Consider the following 18,217-nt stretch of genomic DNA (forward strand, 5'->3'; position numbering starts at 1 on the left):
CAGTGTCCGTCTCTGCCCAGGCTTCCTTTGGGTCTTTAAGTTGCAGAGGGAGCTTTAAATCTGGGCGGGGCTGGCGGGAAGGGCGGGCGAGCAGGAGGGCAGGGCCCAGAGACCTTGGTTAGACTTTCTGCGCCTGCCCAGGAGCTTTCCGTGGTGCTGAACTGGCTGCGACGTCTAGGTATCTATTTGCTGGGTGTCGGCATGGACCCCTGGGTTCCGCCAAGTTTCTCCACCCTTCTAGTTACCTGCCCATACGATCACACACAGCATCTACCCCAACCTGTGAGCCCTATGAGGTACTGGGAATCTCAAATCTTTCCCCAATCCCAAGTTTTCACAGTTTCTCAGGGAGTCAAAAGGAAATTCCCTGGGTTGTAGAAATTCCAGTTCCCTGTCCAGTGGGATATATGATGTCCACAAGCACCTATTGGAATGTATATACTCAAGCACCTATTGGAATGTATATACTCCTGTGACATATTCCCAAGACAGTCATTATGAAGATTAAAAGGGTTGATGTTTGTGGAGCTATTAAAACTGTGCCTGCCACTTAGCAAGTATTTGTTAAATTGTAAAACAAAACATTATGGAGAGGACTCAGTGGTAGAGCACTTGCCTAGCATGCATGATGCCTTCTGGGTTTGATCCCAGTACCAAACACACTTTATATACATGGGCACTCTTCGTCATTACTTTCATTCCATAGAACTGGAACTAATTTATCCCCATTTATAGGTTAGGAAAAGCAGGCTGAGAGAAGTGAGATCATGTGCCCATGGTCACCATCTAGGAAGGGCTAGGAATTCAACCCAGGCAGCCTGTATCCAGTGCATATACTGTGGATCACTTTGCTAACATACTATGTAATAATCTAAGTCTGTCATATATGTTGCTCAAATTGTGCACTGCAAAATTCCAAGTGAGTCCTACCATTCATTCACCCCAAGACCTTGTAGATTTGCTCTTTTACCATAATTTCCCAGCAGATGGCGGTAATGTGCCGTGTTCTACAAGCACGATTTTTCTCACAGATGGCTTAGGGAGGAAGCACCTATTCCAGCTCCCAAAGGGCCTGTAAGTTAGCAGAGTTCTTCATAATATATCCTTGTAAATACAGGTCATGTATATTAAATACACACCTGGTAGATGTAAGGAGGAAGATGCCTTTAAAATGCAAGTTGAATACAAATGCCATGGCTTCATTAGAGAATTTGACATGCATCATCATTCAGAGAGTGGTTATACCTTCAGTTATAGTCAGATGAGCTTAGCAGAAATCTATCACCAACAATACAGGCTGTGGGGGGAACTGCCTTTGCATTTTCACAACCAACAGGGATCAACAGGCTAACAATAGGGAAGGAGCTTCAAGCAGGTGAGACCAGAAATAAAAGGCCATTTTCCCCAATCTGGTCAGTGTCTGATTCCTTAACAAAGTTTGCATTTAAGTGGCAATACTTAGGGTAATTAATTTTAAAATGCTATTGTTATAAATGTATTAATTTTCTAATGCTCATTTGATGTTTTTGTGCCCCTAAACCACACCGAAGATGATTTTGTTAATTCTCCTTTTAACATAATGTAGGTTTTCAGGAACATTCTAAAATGTTAGTGGTGTGTGTGTGTGTGTGTGTGTGTGTGTGTGCGTGTGTTGATACATGTCTTAGTTCTGGTTGCTATAACAGAATACCATAGACTGGGTGACTTAAACAAGAAACATTTCTTTCCCATGATTCTAGAAACTGAGAAGTTCATGCTCAAGACGCCAGCAGGTTCGAAGTCTGATGGGGACACTCTTCCCAGTTTGCAGATAGCTCCATCTTCTTGCACTGTCCTCACATGACAGAGTAGAAAGAGGGCAAGCAAGCTTTCCCCTGTGTCTTGCTATTAATCTCATCATGAGGGCTCCATGCTCATGACCTAATTGCCTCCCAATGACTCCACCTCCAAATACTATTCCATTGGGGCTTGTTATTTCAACATATGAATGGGAGAACACACAAATATAATAATATGAATTGGAATAGACATCCATAATACAAATTGGAATAACTATATGTCAACAAAATTTCAGATGCTATCGATGAGAAATAACATCACTGGGTTGGGGATGTAGTTCCATGGTAGAGCATTTGCCTAGCATACATGAGGTACTGGATTTAATCCCAGAAACACACACACACACACACACACACACACACACACCCCACACAAACAAAAAAATATTGTTTTATGTTTCACAAAGGAAAAAGGGCAGAAATTAAACTATGTCACATAATTGTTTGTAAGATGAATTCCAATTAAGTTATTCTTAAAATCAATGAAATAGAAAATAGAGCATATTCATATAAATTCTTCGAGCCAGCTGTCACTGTGTTAGTACATGCAAGAATGACACATGCTGGCACATGGAAGTTGATGGGAGGGTTAAAACCTATGGTCCCTGACAGCTCTGACTCCCATTTTTCCCAACTCTGTCTTCCAATTTGCTTGCCCTCCACAAGCTGATTCTGGGCATGGCCATATGACTAACATTGGTCAATGGGATGTTGGCGGGCACAATGCAAGCAGGGGCAAGTTCTCGTTTGGACCCTTAATCACCAATTGAAGGGATCCACCTACCCTCCTGGACCACATGGAGAGATCCTTGGTCCACTCCCGGCAGTTCCCAGTTATCAGACATGTGAGCAAAGTCATCTTGGATTCCAGCCCAGCAGAATGTCCAGTCGACTGCAGCCACAAAGGTAACCAAAGCTAGAGAAAAACCACTAGCAAAACGCAGCCCAGATTGCAGAATCATAAACAATTAAGAGGCAAGCATTTTAAGCTTTAAATATTGGGGCGGAGATTCTGGCACCTGCCCTGAGGTATGCTAACATGTACTTGGTTTGTTGTTCATAGGAGACTCCAAGCAAAGGGGCTCAGGTGGACCAAGGGTTTTCTGGGGTGGGTGTCCTTGGTGTGAATACAACCAGAGTGGAGGTTGTGGGGAGAGCATAAGAAACAGGCATGGCAGAGGAACTCAGTCTACGTTTCTCCAGAAAAAGACTCAGGTGAGTACTTGAGGTCAAAGTTATGAAGAAGGGATGGAGGACCTTGGTAGGGGAGGCAGGAAGAGACAGAGAGAAGGGAAATGGGGTTTTGTTACAAGCCCAAACCACTCTGAGGAACTAGAGCTTCATTTATTCTGCTGGGGACTCAGGGAACCAGAGTAGAACATGCACTTCCAAGTTATCCCAACAGGGAGGTAAGGGACCTGGAGCAGGTATGTACCATCTATTAGTCATCAGCTGAGGGCCACTGGAGTGGGAAGCAGATGTGAACTTCCTGGCTTTTAGTCTTTTCTTGTTTGTGCTGCTGAACTCAAACCCAGGGTTGATAGGCCAGCCCTCTACCACTGAGCCATACCTGGAGTCCAATAAACTCCTTGGCTTTGCATGTGCGTGCGTATACATGATAAACCGGGATTTGAATCTATTATGGGGTGCAACTTAAGAACAGACCGATCACCACTGAGAAGTCCAAATTTGAGAGTCTTTATTAAGCCAGCCGACTGACTGTCTCACACAATGCCCCAAAAAATGGCTATTGGGAGAACAGCCCCGACCATAGGGTTGTAGGGGTTCTTATACCAAAAATCACTTTAATCATAAGTGTCTGTTGCTATGATTTGAAATTATACATTAAAATCATGAGATCATTGACAGAGGGGGAAGTGGGTCAAAATGACCCTTACCTAGGTACAAACTAAAGAATGGTTACTAACATCCACACAATCACTGCTCACATGGTACATTGTTTAGGAGCAATAGGGATCAAAAGAGAGCAATTTTTCTTTACATAGGAATTATCACTCTGTCTTGTTAAACATGTCACACTAAGTAACTGATGATGGGCACACAGGCAGGGTGTTCCCATGGGAGAAGCTTATTTCCTACATAACATGGAGTCTCAGAGCAAAATGGAGTCTGTTTAGTCATTTCCCTTAGAGTCTGGCCTGTAACATTCTCATGGATCAGATCTGTCAGCCCATCACAGAATCCAGAGGCACTCTACCACTGAGCTGTATCCCTAGCCCCTCCACACCCCCACCCCTAGCATTGTTTTAATTTTGAGATGGGGTTTCACTAACTTGCCCTAGCTGGCCTTAAATTTGTAGTTCTCCTGCCTCAGCCTCCCAAGTAGCTGGGATTGCAGATATGCGCCACCATGTATGACATAAAACTCCCTGGGTTTTACGGTTTGTCACATCTTACATGCTGAGCACACCCGTAATCTGAAAATGCCTACAGTACAAAGGTCACCTGCAGAACCCGAAGAACATCTTCATTAGAAATTACACCTGTTGGCACCCTGGGCTTGGATTTCCCAGTCTCTACAACTGTGAGAAATAATAACCCACAGATGCTGGACTTAGCTGGCAGAACAGAGTTGGGTAGGTGGAGGGTGATGTCACATGCCCCGCCCAGGCACATTCATCCATATGACCCCTCAGTGGGGTGACAGCCTCTCCCTGCACCAGTGCCCCCAGAAATGAGATGACAACATTTCTGTTCTAAGTACAGTTTAATAGGGAGCTTCAAGGATGCTCATATTAGGGGAGGGATTCACTGGGAATGCTGAGGACTGAGGCAGGGACTCCACTGAATACTGAATCCAAAAGCAACAGGCCCCAGGAACACTAGTCCACAGGGTCCTCAGGGGTTAGGACCTGAGGGATGTGGGTCCTGGGGAAGGTGAGAGGGCCACCTGAGGAACCCTGCTGGGATGCTCTAAGTCCTATGAAAGGGTTCCATCTGGGTTTCTAGATATGAAGTGCTGAGTTAGGGGAGAGGTCCTGAAATTCCCTAGTGGGCAGAGGGTTAGGGGGCCCAGGTTGTTTCACAGAAACAATCAAGAAGCCTCGATTTCATGGAAATCATCTAGATGGCTCCTTGCGGGTAGGGGAGGGGTATCACACCACCCCAAATATTGGGGATTGTTCACCCCCCCAGCAGCCATTTTGGGGTTTTAATGTAAGACCCTAATGGCAGGACATTCCACATACATTATCATGGATTTGCAACATTAGCATACGCTGGCTGTCCCACAGGACGGTGGGGACTGGAAAATCAGTCCAGGTTCTGGGTTTGAGTCCTAAGAGGACAGGCCTGGGGGTGCCACACGGCTCCTCTTCAACAGCTGACGGAGCTGTGGACAAACAGAGCACAGTAAGAAGCGTGGGACAGCGGGGAGTCGTGGGCAGCTGTGGGGTGGGGGCCCAGACAGGAGAACCCCAGCGGAGGGCAAGGAGCCAGGGCAGAAAATGAAGGGACGGTGTCGCTGGTCTGGGGCTCCACCTTGGGGTCAGCACCCAATCGGAATCAAGAGTTGAAAATCACATTTGAGGTCAGGATCCAGGGTTAGGGACAGGAGTTCAGAGGTCCCACAGAGAGATGGAAAGGCACATTTAGAGGACAAGATTCAGGGTTGAGAGGTCAGGATGGATAAGAAGTCGGGATCAGGTCTCACGCTGACAGAAAGGATCAGGGTTGGATAAGGGTCGAAGGTCATTTTCTGAGATTTGAGGTCACCCTCTAAAGTCAGGATGGGGTGGGCTGAGGGGGGTCCCTCTGTGGGCTCAGAGGCCACTCTGTGGTCAGGAGCAGTGCTCACCCTCTCAGGGCCTGGGCCGGGCCGCAGCAGGTGGACAGGCTGTTCGTTCTCCAGGTTCCTCAGTGTTGGGTCCGCCCCGGCTGCCAACAGGTGTCGCACGATAGCCTCCTGGGGTGGCCCAGGGGGAAGGGCAGCTGCCATGTGGAGGGCTGTGTTCCCATGGGCCTGAAGTACGAAGGGAGGGCCCATAAGGATGCAGACTCAGCCGCCCCAGCCCTCCAGGCCGCGCTGTTCATGTTCCACATCTGCATTCCACAGTCCGAATTCACAGCCAGAAGCCACAGCCCCCTCTATGACTATGTCCTGTGCATTCCCGTCACCTCCCACCCCCTGGCCCCTCCATGCCCTACTGCCCTTCTCTAACCACAACCTGCATATCCCAGCCTAGGTCCCCACCTTCATGTTGACAAAGGCCCGCAGGTCTCCCCGGGGCAGCTCCAGCAGCAACTGAACCAGGGTAGGGTTGGCAGCCTGCACAGCCAAGTGCAGAACTGTCTTGTTACTCTTGATCTCCTGTGAGGAGGGAAATGGCAGAGGTCAAGGCCAGTCCTCCTCCCATGGACCTCAGAGTTCTAGGGTCTTCCTTGCCAACCCTACCCAGGAGTGCCTTATACAACTGTATGCATTGTGTACTGTACAAGAGTACCACCTCCAAGGGGGGCGAGGGGCAATTCACACCATATGCAGCACAGAACTGGACATTTGTATGACTGCTTTCCTGTTCAAGGGTTGAGAAACAGGGTCCTTTTCCAATCCCTCAAAAGAACTCTCTGGGCCTGCAGTTATCCTGACTGTCCCTACATTCTGCTTAACACATTAAAGTGCACCCTGTCCCATACGACTGTATTTTATCTACAAGGAGAAGAGTTGCTGGTATTAATCAGTGGACCAACTAAGCCTATATCCACCACAATGTTGAGTTGTTCTCTCCATATTTTGGGGGAAAAATATACATTTTCTAAAAAGAAACTTTATTACATGCCCTTAAGGAATTACTGTTCATTTTTCCCCTTTATTTTATTTATTTATTTATTTATTTATTTATTTATTTATTTATTTATTTATTGCGGTGCTGGGGATTGAACCCTGAGCCTTGTGCCTGCAAGGCAAGCACTCTAGCTACTGAGCTATGTCCCCAGCCCTTGAGCTATATCCCCAGCCCTACTGTTCATTTTTAATGAATATCAAAAATTGTGTGAGCTTGTACAGGGAAAACAACCTAGTTTGCTCACCAAACAAACTATGAAGAAAGCACAGAGATGGAAGGGGAGGTTTCTAAAATAAAAGGAACTTTAAAAAGACATCATTATAGGGGCTGGGGACATAGCTCAGTTGGTAAAGTTCTGGCCTCGCATGCACAAGGCCCTAGACTCAATCCCTAGCACCACACCCACAAAGAAAGACATATCATTGTAATACATGGCTTTATTTGAATCCTAATTTCTTTTAATAAACAAAAATGTCACTTTAGAGCCAAAAGGACATTTGAACACAGCCAGGATATTTGAGATTATGGGATCACTAATCATTTAAGGTAGAATAGTGGTCCTTGGGGGTGGGAGGCATCTTTTAAAGACACGAAGACTGGGGGTGCTGCTCAGTGGTAGTGCTGGAGGTGGGGCAAGTCCTTGGGCTCAATCCCCACCACTGCCAAAAAAGAGTGGATAGGGCCGCACTAGCCCTGAGTTGCTGATTATTGACATTCAGTATATGGAATTCATTCTAGTACTTTCTACACCTTATCTGTGTTAAAAAATCTTGAACTAAAAAAAAAAAAATGTTTTTAATTAAGTTATATTTCCCTCTCTCAGCTAGTCTGCAAAGAAGCTACACGGGAAAGGGGGATAATATGATTAAGAGCCTAATATTTTAGATTCAGACTCCCTGGGTTCTAATCTCTCTGACACACACATTTTAAGACTTCTGACTCCCTGTGTGCAGTTTCCTTGTCAGTAAGAGAAAGCAATAATAGCACTCGCCTTACAAGGTTCTTATGAGGATCCAACAAGTTAATCCACAAAATTTGGTACTTGATCACTATAAGTGCTGGATAAACCTAAGCTAAGATCAGTGACAGCACTCCAAGTTGACTTCTATGGCACAGAGAAGTAAAGTAACATGTTCAAGGACACACAGCTAGGGAGCAGCAAACTCAGGCTTTGTTTAGTGCTCCTGGACATCCAGGTGGCCCTGTCCCACACACCCTCCTATGGGCCAGATGTCCACAGCCCAGCTTACCTGGCTGGTATGATCCGCACCCATATGCAGCAACATCTGGACACAGTTCAGCCGGTCTCTGGCTTGGGTACTCAGTGACCGAGGACAGAGGTTGGGAGGGCGCATAGCTACATTGAGGGCCAGGATGGCTGTGTGGAGGGGCGTGAGGCCTGTAGAATGGAGAGGGTAAGGGACCTACAGCTGGGGCACCCACCCCGCCCAGCCTCACCTGCCAGGTCAGCCCTGCCTGCACACGGCTTACCCTCGAAGTCTCTGGCTTCCAGGTCCACCTGAACACCAGATTTAAACATAGCCTAGGAGGAGGAAGAGGAGGAAAGAGATGTTGTGGAAGAGTCTCCCCAGGTCTCCTAGCCCTGGACCAGGATCTGGGCAACCAATCCACCCTGGACACATGTCTGCCCGCTAGCTAACCATACCGAAAGGACTCCTGGGAGCCCGTAAGTAGCGGCCACATGCAAGACAGAACGTCCCTGATGATCAGTGGCATTAGGCTCGGCTCCCAGGTTCAACAGATCCTCCACAATCAGCGGCTGGTTGGCGGCAGCAGCCACCAAGAGAGGGGTCTGCAGGTCACAGGAAAAGTCAGTCTGGGCCCTGAGCAATTTCCCCTCTGAAAACCAGGAATCCAAGTTCCCAGCCCTCTCCACCCTCAGGCCCAGAAGTCTGGGCCCCTATTGCTCCCTTCTCCAGGATCCAGGAATTCCAACCCCCGGCTCCTTCCTCCCTTGAACCCAGAAGTCCAGGCCTCCAGCCCTCACCTTGCCCTTATGTTCACGAATGTCCAGATGTCCATACATCTGGAGCACCTCTGCTGCAGCATATGCCGCCCAGCGTAGTCCCCAAGCTGCAAACAGGTGCAGGAGCCTGAGGACAGGTGGTGGGAAGAGTGAGAACAGTCCCCCAGCTGGGTCAGGAGGTGCAGATGACCCATTTTCCCTATACTCACGTGTCTCCCTCTTCATCCTGAGCCAGCAGCTGTTGTGGCCCCAAAGCCAGCATATGAGCTCGGGCTGTCTCCAAGGATGGTCCAGGGGATGGAAGCAATGGTGGGGGTCCTGAGGGGGGCCCAGAAACTCTCCAGGATTCCGCCTGTGGCAGGGAAGGTTCTGCATAGAGACGAGTGTCCAGAGGGTCCTGAAGGGTGCAGTGGTAGGGACAGTCAGTCCACTGAGAATTCCCCTTCCCAGCCCACCACACAGGCATCCACATACACAGCCTTTGGCCAAGAGGCTAGGGCTGGGATCCCCATCTACGCCAAGTGACCCTGAACCTTTGGGCCTGTTTTGCCCATCTGAGGAATAGGATCTTAACCCATCCCCTGACATCTCAGAATACTGCCAGAGGGCAACGGGGAAGTTTGGGGAGCTCTTCAGCATCCTTCCCCATTCTGTATCTCACCTCCATCCCTGAGGAAAATGGGCACGGCCGCCCTGGGTCCGAGGGCTGGTAGAACTCAGGAGTCAAGAAACCTTCAGCAGCAGAAGCAGGGTAAGAGTAGGGGCTGTCTGTGTAGGCAGCGTGTGTGTTGGGGTCCCAGTCTGGAAAGCCTGTTGCGGGTGCCAGGCTGCCAATTCCAGAACTCACAGTCTCTTGGAATGCTGGGAAGTTAGTATGGTCTGTATGTGAGAGGAGGGCAGGTGTGAGCCTGGTTACCAGAGCTGGGGGCAGTCATAGCCAGGGAAGGAGGACCCTGAGTCTCCAGGGTGCTCAGACATAGGATTTTCTGGGTCACTAAGGGGCTGGAGCCTAGGATCCTGGAACACCCAGGAACACAGAAGCCTAGACTTCTGTGATATTAAGAGACTGGAATATGAATTTGTGGGGTCCCAAAAGCTGGAAGCCTGGGCCCCTAAGGGACTATGTGCATAGACTACTGGGATCCAGAGAATCTAGATCAAATTTCAACTGAGTCCCAGAAAAAGGAGCACCTGGATTCTCCGTTCCCTGAAGTTCTAAGAGTTGGGATGTCTGAGTGCCTGGGGCTGGGGGCTGGGAGCTGGGGGAACCAGGTGAGTTTCCAGACTCCAGACTTACCAGCTTCAGGCTCATTCACAGATGGGATCAGGGGCTGGGCCAGGGGAGGGGAGAACTGATTCTGCAGAGGTATAAGCAAAAAGGAACAAGGGTGAATTTACATTTCTGCCCGATTTCTCTGCATTCGTTTCCAACCTATAGGACATCAGAGTCAGGACTATAACTCTCATCAGTTATGAGGGCCTAGCAAGCACATTGGCCTCTGGAGATTTGCCTTTTTTTTTTTTTTTTTTTTAATTGTACTAGAGATTTAACCCAGGGAGCTTTACCACTGAGCTGCATTCCCAGCCCTTTTTAATTTTTTTTTTTTTTTTTTTTTTTTTTTTTTTTTTTTTTTTTTTTTTTTTTAATTTTGAGGCAGGATCGCGCTCAGTTGCTGAGACTGGTCTCGAACTTGCGATCTTCCTGCCTCAGCCTCCCTGTCGCTGAGATTACAGGCGCGCAGCACCGTGCCCAGTGCTTCCCGGACCTCACCGGTACCCCACCAGCGTCAGGCTGTTGCTGGCGGCGCCTCTGTTCTTCCAGGAGCTTCTTCACCGTCTGTGTTGGGCAGTGGCTGCGCTCATTCCGGCTCACTGGTGGGGGAGGAGGGAAGGAAGTCATCAGGGGGTCCTTAAGTCACCTAAACGCACCCCGAGCGGGGGAGGAGTGAATGTGGGCGCCCTTCTCGCCCTCCCGCGCGGAAAAACTGGCACACTGATGCCGCCTGAGAACTCCAAAGCCAATAGAAGATTTTGAGTGAGGTGCCCGCCTCCGCCGTTTCCTTCTCTTTGCTCCGCACTTTCCCGCTGACCCAACTTTCCACCAGCGTCGTGGAAACTGAGGAAGGGGGAGGAGAGCACCCTCTGCAGCACCCCTCTACTTCTGTGAAAAATCCCACCCCCAGATCTCCCAGTTCTGAGGCCTGGGGTAGGGGTGGAGTCGCCAGGCACCATTCCCCAGAGACGCACAACCAGGTTCCCAATATCTTTCTGTTCTAGAAGCTGACGTTCTTCTACTCTTCCCCGGGAAACCAGGCATCCGAGCCCCCAGGTCCCCTCCCCAAGGAACCACGAGTCAATAGCCCCCTAGCTCCTCAGGAATCCAGAGGTCCAGAGCTTCCAGCTCCACGTCTTCAGAATCAGGAGTCCAGGGCCCGCCCCGCAGACCTAGGAGTGGGGTACGCAGGGGTCCAAGCCCTCAGCCCCCTCCTCTCTAGGACCAAGGAGTTCGGGTTTTCGGACTCCTCCTTTCTACTACCCAGGAAGACCAGACCTCCAACCCCCAGCCTTCCGAGCGCAGGTTCCGGCGAAAGAAGGGTTAAGCCGGCGTGAGGCAGATTCGGAAACAGCCCAGACACGACGCGCCAACGTCACTGCGCTCACGCAAGGGAATCTTCCATCTCCCCTTCCGCTCCAGTCCCGCGCCCCAGGTGTCCCGCTCAGAGGCGGGGCGCGCAGCCAAGCGTGGCACTCCTGGAATCCCCGCACGCGGGAAATTCCTGCTCTGCCCCGGGACCTGGACCCGTGGCGCTCTGGGAAATCCCAGGGCGGGGCAGGGTCACTGCCAGCATGGACTCTGAGCCAGGCGCCGGACCTTCGCGACAGAGATCAGCGACCGATTTTAGATAACCACGCCCCCAAGAGCTCAATCCAGCCGGTTCGTCCAGGGAAAGAAGTCGGGGCCACCATCCCCGCCCTTCCACAGGACATAGTGGCCCAGCCTCCCAGCCCTTGCACCCCCGAGAATCAAGATTCTGGATCACCAGTCCCCAACGCCCCCAAAACCCAGGAGTCCGGAATCCTAGCGCTCCTCCACCGCAATCCGGGAGTCGGGCCCCCTGCCACCCTCAAACACCGGGTACCCCCGATCTCAGAACCCAGGACTTGCTGCTCCAGCTCTGTCCCTCCAGGACCCAAAGTCCAGCCCTCAGACTGCCACTGTCTTAAGAGCCGAGGTGCCTTCACTTCCCCCATCTATTACCTCGGGGATTCCGTGGCGCGGATTGCGGGCCCCCAGGGCCGCGGCCTCGGCGCTGCGCCAGCCTCGCTGTTTCCAGTGGAGCCGCCGTCGGGTCCCCGATCTTGTGTCGGGTCCCCGCGAGTTTTTAAATTAGGGTTCTGGCACCGCCCAGTCCAGGGCAGAGCCCCGCCCTCAGCCCTGGGAGTCCCCGCGTCGCGCCCGAGCAAACTCGGTTTCTAAATGGGCGGGGCTGACTCCCGAGTCTCCCCGGAAAAAGTGGGTCCAGGTCTTTGGCTTGACGGAGCCTGTAATACGGGACCCCAGGAGAAGGGTGACAGTAGGGACCTGGACTTGTGAGTCTGTCCAAAGGAATTCTAGAGACCTTGACTCTTGGGCTCTGGGCTGGGGGTGGACTGAGTAGTATTACTGGGTTCTGTGGGGAGAGGGGCCAGGGGTTTGGACTTCTTGGTCTGTAGGGAGGAAAGGTAAGGCTCAAATCTCTATCTCTTTCCGACATCGCCTCCAAGGTCTGGTTACATTTATTCATTCATCATTTTAAATAATTTGTTGCCACCGGGGAGGTGCCTTGCTGGGTGAACTAAACAGGCAGGAATTCCCAGCCCTCAAGTCATTCCAGAGGGAGGAGAGTCTCACTTCCCATTTGTTGACCATTCTCAGCACTGACCATAGTGACCAAATTTCTTCTCTGCTTTCAAGACTCCGTGCTCTCCTGGGTCTCCTCCCTCTCTCGCTCCTCCTCTGTTTGCCTGACTGGTTCGTCCTCTTCTCCCATCCTGTGTATGTGTGTGCAAAGGGCTGCTGTGTGTAGTTATCCTCTGCCTGTATGCACTTCTTTGGTGATGTCATTCAGTCTCATGGCTTTAAATACCATCTTTAAGCCACCAACCTCTGAATTGACATTTCCAGACCAGACTTGTCCCCTGAACTCATAACTGCAGCTTTAAGCATCCAACATTTCCACAGGGAGATGTGTCAGACATTTTCCAACCCGGTATGCCTGAAACTCAGCACTTCCCTCCCAAACCAGCTTATGTCACTTCCCTCTCAATCCACACTCCTTCTTTTTAATGACTCAGGCCAGAAGCCTTGGCCATCCTGGATCCCTCTCGCCTGCACATCCTGAATCCCACTCCACCAGCAAATGTTGGCTATAGCTCCAAAATATTTCCAGAATCTCCCTTGCCATCATTGCAGCTTCCCTGGGCTCTCCGACCCTCCCCCAATTTGTTCCCTGAAGAGTCTCAGAGTCACCCACGCATACACACACAATGCTCACACACACACACATAGACACAGGAAGTAAGTGGCCTTGCCACCAGCAGGGTGACATCCGCTATTGCTAACTCTCTACTCCCCCACTGTTGCTCAGGACTTCTCTGGTCCACATTCCTTGGCCAGACCCCTTCGGCCACGAGCTCACCATGACCCCTCCAGGCCACATACTGCTCCTGTTTTTGCTCCCAGGTGAAGCCAGGGGTGATGGGGGGCGGCAGGCAGAGGACTTGTGGGAAGGGCAGCATCTGAAGGCAGGGTGGTAAGCGCAGGCCCTTCTGCCTGTGCCCCTTCTCTTCTTTCTGCTTCAGGTTCTGGAGGGTGGGAGGGAGGGAGGGAGGGGATCTCTGGAGTGGCGGGTGGCCCGTTACCCTCCCCTTCTCATGGGTAGGTCACTGCTTCTACTTCCCATTTTCTGTCTCTGTGTGTCCCTTGGGGCTCCCCTCTCCACATGGCCTTCTTTCCCATTCTGTCCCTCCAGGGTGGAGGCTAATTCTCAGGACATCACCTTCCCCTCAGCCCTGCTTTGGGGACCACCTCACCCACCTCCTCTTGTCCTTCCACAGCTGTGGCTGCCCAGATGTCCACAGGTGAGAGATCATGCCCTACCTTTGACCCTGGAACTTCAGGTACTGCTTCCATCCCCAGCCTGGCCTGAGGGTCCTAGCATCCCCCACCTCTGACTCCCCAGAGGATCTGCCACACTCTCCAGGTCCCATCTTGCCTCTTTTATCACCTCTCCCTGAGCCCCAGGGAATCAGCGACCCCCAACCTCTCTTTGTCAGTGGCTTATGTGCCCATTGCACAGTCCCCCAGGCGTGCCGGGACACTCAGTGCTGCCTCTGGGGATCTCCATCTTTCCTCTCATTCTCCAGGCACAACCTGAGATCCACCCACCTCACAGGGGACTTCCTCTTCTCCCTGTGGCCAAAGCACAGCCCCAGGGATCCAGGACCCCCCAGCCACTTTCTTGTGTTGGACCCGCCCTCTAGGTTCCTGTTCCGGATGTGGGCCCCTCTCCCCGCTGCTCCTGGCGGGCCTGGTGGCTGCAGATGCAGTCATGTCACTTATAATTGTGGGGGTGGTGTTCGCCTTGGCCCACCCACGCCCAGGTCGCAGGCCCAACCGTGGTAAGGGTGGGGCTTGGAGGGTGGGTGGCATCCCTAGGGAGGGGGTCCCAGGGAGGGGTCCCCCGGGGAAGCCCTGGAGGAGGTACTGGGGAAACCCTGGGGGAGGGGCCTGGGGGAATCCCTGAGGAAACCCCTGAGGCAGGGGGTCCCCAGGAAGGTGGGGGTGGGTGGTGGGTGGGTGGTCAGGCTTCATTCTTTCTCTCCCCCACCCCCAGAAAATGACAAAGTCTACATCAACATGCCTGGTCGGCGCTGACCTCCTGTACCTTCAACCTTTGACTTCTGACCCTCTCATCCTGAATGGTGTGTGGTGGCACAGGAACATATACACTATCTCCACCCTTTTGGATTAGAATAAAGCATTTCAAATACCTCTAGTTTTATTCTTCCTCCAAGAACCTTAGGATTCCCCAGTACTCCCTAACTTAGCTGTTTCTGTGATCAAGACCCTTCTGGGGACCCCAAACATCCCCAATTCTTTAACCCAGGGGTCTGGCATAACGCAACAATATTTTTGAGCTCTATTGTTTATTTGGGAACAGTAGTGGGTCTAAAATCTCAAGAAAGACACTCTGGAACTGTTTCCTAGTAGGAGTAGGAATGATGAGCTGGGTGGGCATCAGAAGTGACTGGATCCAGGTATCAGGTTGTTGACTCTCATATTTTGGACTCATTTATAATACTGCCTCTGTGTGTTGAGGTCGCTGTAGACATCTGACCTCTGACCCTGGAGCTCCTAAAGGGATGAAGGACATCAGTGGAAGGGGCTCAAGAAATAAATTTCAAACAAAATTCGAACTTCTTCTAAATGGTCTTCGAGTCCCCTGGCAACTTCTTCAAACAGGACCATGGAAGAAATCTGGATTTTATTCAAGTGAATTCAGCATTTACCTTTCCCTGTCTTTCACCATAATGCCCAGCCAGTCACAGGACCTTTGCATGTGCTATGATGCCTCTGTCTGGAACACCAGTCCCCTAATCTCCAGTCTTTTTCTCCCTCTTTAAGTCTCAGCTCATGTCCTATCCTTAGATGGGCATTTCTCAGTTTCCCCATCCGTAGTTTCTTCCTCCCAAACCCCAATCATTATCACACAGCCTGCTCAATTTTCTTCATGGTGCCTCTTCAAAATGATTTTGTTAATTTGCTTCAAGTCTGTCTCCCCAGCTAAGGTGTAAATTCTGCTGCTGTATATATATGGTGCTCAACAAATTCACTGAAGGAATGAATAGACCAGGGTAAGGCTTTGTCCCAAAATTTCACTGCTATCAATAACAGGAAAACTTCCTAAGCCTTCAAGACCTCACAAAACCTATTTGAGATTCTTACACTTTGCAAAGAAACATTCAATCCACAAGTGAAACAAATCAGCAAAGCTGATTGTGGTCAATAAATTAGTCTTCATGGAGAAGGGTTCACAAATAGAGGGGTGTCTGTGACCCCAAGAGACGGGCCTTAGGCAGAATCCCTGAAATCATGTACCAATTACCCGCCTCTGGCGTGCATTTCTCTGGGGAGGGGGGTGTCAGGATCTATGATTCCCCCCCCCCCAAAGGATTGAGCCTGGAAAGATGCCTCTGTCTACATCACTTGAAGTGCCTCTGCATTATATGCATGACTTTATTTTTCTGTGTGGAATTTTCTGAAGAATCTCTAGCTTTTGTCACTTCTCAAAAGGATTTAGGATTCCCATCCCCTAAATTCTAAGATGCCTCTCTTTTGAGTCACTAAACTGGGGCTGAATTCTATTCTATGCTCTACTGAGTACTTCTCCTGGGAATCAGCCTCTCATAGGGCTAGGCTCTTTCCAGAACTATTTGGGGCCTAATAAGGCTTGTTCTTGTCCCTTTGTTTCTTCTCCGCACATTTTAAGCTAAGCAGTTTATCCCTGAGCATGCTTTGGACAGATTTCCCATTTGCCCTCTGGGTATGGGGTAGCACCCAGGAAAGGGGCATTAGGGTCCTCAGGAGGACCCGGGCATGTCCATAAGACAGATGCCCACAGGACTGGGCAGAAGCAAGATGTAAGAATGCATCTGGTTTTCTTACCTGATAAGGTGACTCCGTCTCAGTGATGCGCTGTTTCTGGCTCACTGCAGAGGGACAAAGAGGTGACACAGGGTGCAAAGATGACAGGATGGGAAACTGGGACCATTTATTGTTTGTTTGTTTGGTTGTTTTTTGATACTGGGGTTGAACCCAGGAATACGTTATCACTGAACTACGTCTCCGGCCTTTTTTTTTTTGAGATAGGGTCTCACTAAGTTGCCCAGGCTGACCTTGAATTTGCAATCCTTCTGCCTCAGCCTCCTGAGTCACTGGGATTACAGGTGTGTACCACCACACTCCGCCATTTTGTTGTCTTAAAATCAGCAGCTCTACTACCATCCCTTTGGATGTTTTGACCTGGGAGCTTATATCCCACCCCCGCTTAGAGCATCCCAGACCCACTCACCCGCTGTGGTTCCTCGTCCCCGAGGGACAAGCCGACCTAGAGAGTACACAGCCAGGGCGATGAGCAGGGTCAGCACCAGGTCCCCCAGCACGATCCCCACCAGCACACCGGTGCTCACTGGGGAGCAGTTGCATTCTGGGAAGGTGGCACACGGGTCAGGGGAGGTCAATGTTGTTTGGGAATTAGGGGGTGGGTGTCAGCAGGGGGAAGCTTGGTTGGATTGGGGAAGGGTCTTTGGGAAGCAGGGAGAGGGACTGCAGGGTCTCGGCCTACCATTCTGGGCCTGGACAGGACTGAGACCTGAGGAGGGAAGAATAGGTAAACTGAGGCACAGGACTATGGGTAGTGGTGGGCATAGAAGCTGGGAAAGGCCAAGAGTCATATCTGATGGGACCCAGGGGTACTAGCGCCAAGACTCAGATGCCGTGTGACTCTATGTCCGCTTGTCCTGTTGCAACACCCTTAGACGATCCCTCCCCTCCCCCTCCTTCCCCCTCCCCCGCACCACTGAATTTTGGGAGCTCCAGATTTGGAGACCAGAGGCTCCACAGCTGCTTTGCAGGAACCTGCTTCCACCCACCCTTCCCCTCTGGGTCTCACCAGAACCACCCTGCTCCCTGCCCTGCCCCTAGCTGAACCTGGGGCCTCAGGACACAGTTGCAGAAGCCCCCAACTCACCACCCACAGTCAGGAGGAGAAGGAGCAGAAGCCGCCAGGAGGGTTCCAGGTCTCCCATGATTCCTGGACACTGCCGGACACCACAGTCCAGGGGCCAGTGGGATGTGGCGTGGCTTCCAAACAAGTGAAGGAGGAAGTCTGAGGTGGGTGGTGGCAGCGGGAGGAGGGGACAATAGGGGAGGAGGAAGGACAGACGGAGACAGCACTAGAAGGAATCAGGCCCAGAGGCTATGCTGCACTCAGTGCCTAGCAACTGGACACGAAGGGCAAAAGGTATGTGTCAACTCTTGACCTCCATCACCAGTCAGGGCTCAGCATCCTTGTATCAGGAGGGTCACTACGGGTGACCCTGAGTATGATTGAAGCCAGTTCTGTCTTCCTGGCTGGACAGCTTTGAGCTCGTCACTCCACCTCTTGGGGGCCTTGTAAGATTGGGAGTAAAATAGTACCTAATTTGTAGGGTCGCTGTAGGGGACTAAATGAATTAATGTTCTTAGAATAGGGTCTGACACTTGTCAGCTTTTTATAAGCATCAGCTATAATTGTTTGATAATCAGACACTTTTGGAGGGTGTGTACTGGGGACCAGATCCAGGGTTCTGCACATCCTAGGCAAGCTCTCCACCCTGGGCTACATCCCCAGCCCTGATAATCAGACCCTTGTGATGTTCACAGAGTATTGAGAGCCTCAGCCTGTGGCACTAATGACGTGTGGTACTCCGTCCCAAGTGTTGCATCATTTAATCCCCACAAACTCCCTCTGAGGTAGTTGCTCTTATTCCCATTTTTCAGAGAG

General features: G+C 50.8%; 3 protein-coding genes across 6 annotated transcripts; 1 reads left to right on the forward strand and 2 right to left on the reverse strand.

The window, feature by feature from the left end:
* Positions 1 to 4,107: 4,107 nt before the first annotated feature.
* On the reverse strand, positions 4,108 to 11,876 carry Nfkbid (NFKB inhibitor delta). Of its 3 annotated transcripts, XM_047527579.1 has the most exons (12): positions 11,182 to 11,213; positions 10,402 to 10,502; positions 9,928 to 9,988; positions 9,292 to 9,509; positions 8,840 to 9,027; positions 8,652 to 8,757; positions 8,310 to 8,456; positions 8,135 to 8,186; positions 7,894 to 8,042; positions 6,052 to 6,168; positions 5,656 to 5,820; positions 4,108 to 5,190 (listed from the first exon to the last, which is right to left on the reverse strand). In XM_047527579.1, the coding sequence occupies exons 4-12, from the start codon at positions 9,295 to 9,297 to the stop codon at positions 5,137 to 5,139; spliced, it is 984 nt and encodes a 327-aa protein (XP_047383535.1). In that variant the 5' UTR covers positions 9,298 to 9,509; positions 9,928 to 9,988; positions 10,402 to 10,502; positions 11,182 to 11,213; the 3' UTR covers positions 4,108 to 5,136. The 3 variants fall into 3 exon arrangements, with proteins under 3 accessions (XP_047383535.1, XP_047383533.1, XP_047383534.1); XM_047527577.1 differs by having other exon boundaries at positions 10,402 to 11,876; XM_047527578.1 differs by lacking the exon at positions 8,310 to 8,456 and having other exon boundaries at positions 10,402 to 11,876.
* Positions 11,877 to 11,888: 12 nt separating this feature from the next.
* On the forward strand, positions 11,889 to 15,018 carry Hcst (hematopoietic cell signal transducer). 2 transcript variants are annotated; one of them, XM_047527675.1, is made up of 5 exons: positions 11,889 to 12,221; positions 13,259 to 13,353; positions 13,728 to 13,790; positions 14,154 to 14,291; positions 14,507 to 15,018. In XM_047527675.1, the coding sequence occupies exons 1-5, from the start codon at positions 12,109 to 12,111 to the stop codon at positions 14,545 to 14,547; spliced, it is 450 nt and encodes a 149-aa protein (XP_047383631.1). In that variant the 5' UTR covers positions 11,889 to 12,108; the 3' UTR covers positions 14,548 to 15,018. The 2 variants fall into 2 exon arrangements, with proteins under 2 accessions (XP_047383631.1, XP_047383632.1); XM_047527676.1 differs by having other exon boundaries at positions 13,728 to 13,751; positions 14,507 to 15,014.
* Positions 14,780 to 17,574, reverse strand: Tyrobp (transmembrane immune signaling adaptor TYROBP). Its single transcript, XM_047527681.1, has 5 exons — positions 17,423 to 17,574; positions 17,018 to 17,044; positions 16,745 to 16,879; positions 16,339 to 16,382; positions 14,780 to 15,027 (listed from the first exon to the last, which is right to left on the reverse strand). Exons 1-5 carry the CDS (start codon positions 17,478 to 17,480, stop codon positions 14,962 to 14,964), a joined length of 330 nt encoding a protein of 109 aa, XP_047383637.1. The 5' UTR covers positions 17,481 to 17,574; the 3' UTR covers positions 14,780 to 14,961.
* Positions 17,575 to 18,217: the final 643 nt, after the last annotated feature.

Source organism: Sciurus carolinensis, chromosome 16, assembly GCF_902686445.1.
Source record: "Sciurus carolinensis chromosome 16, mSciCar1.2, whole genome shotgun sequence".
NCBI classification, from domain to species: Eukaryota; Metazoa; Chordata; class Mammalia; order Rodentia; family Sciuridae; genus Sciurus; species Sciurus carolinensis.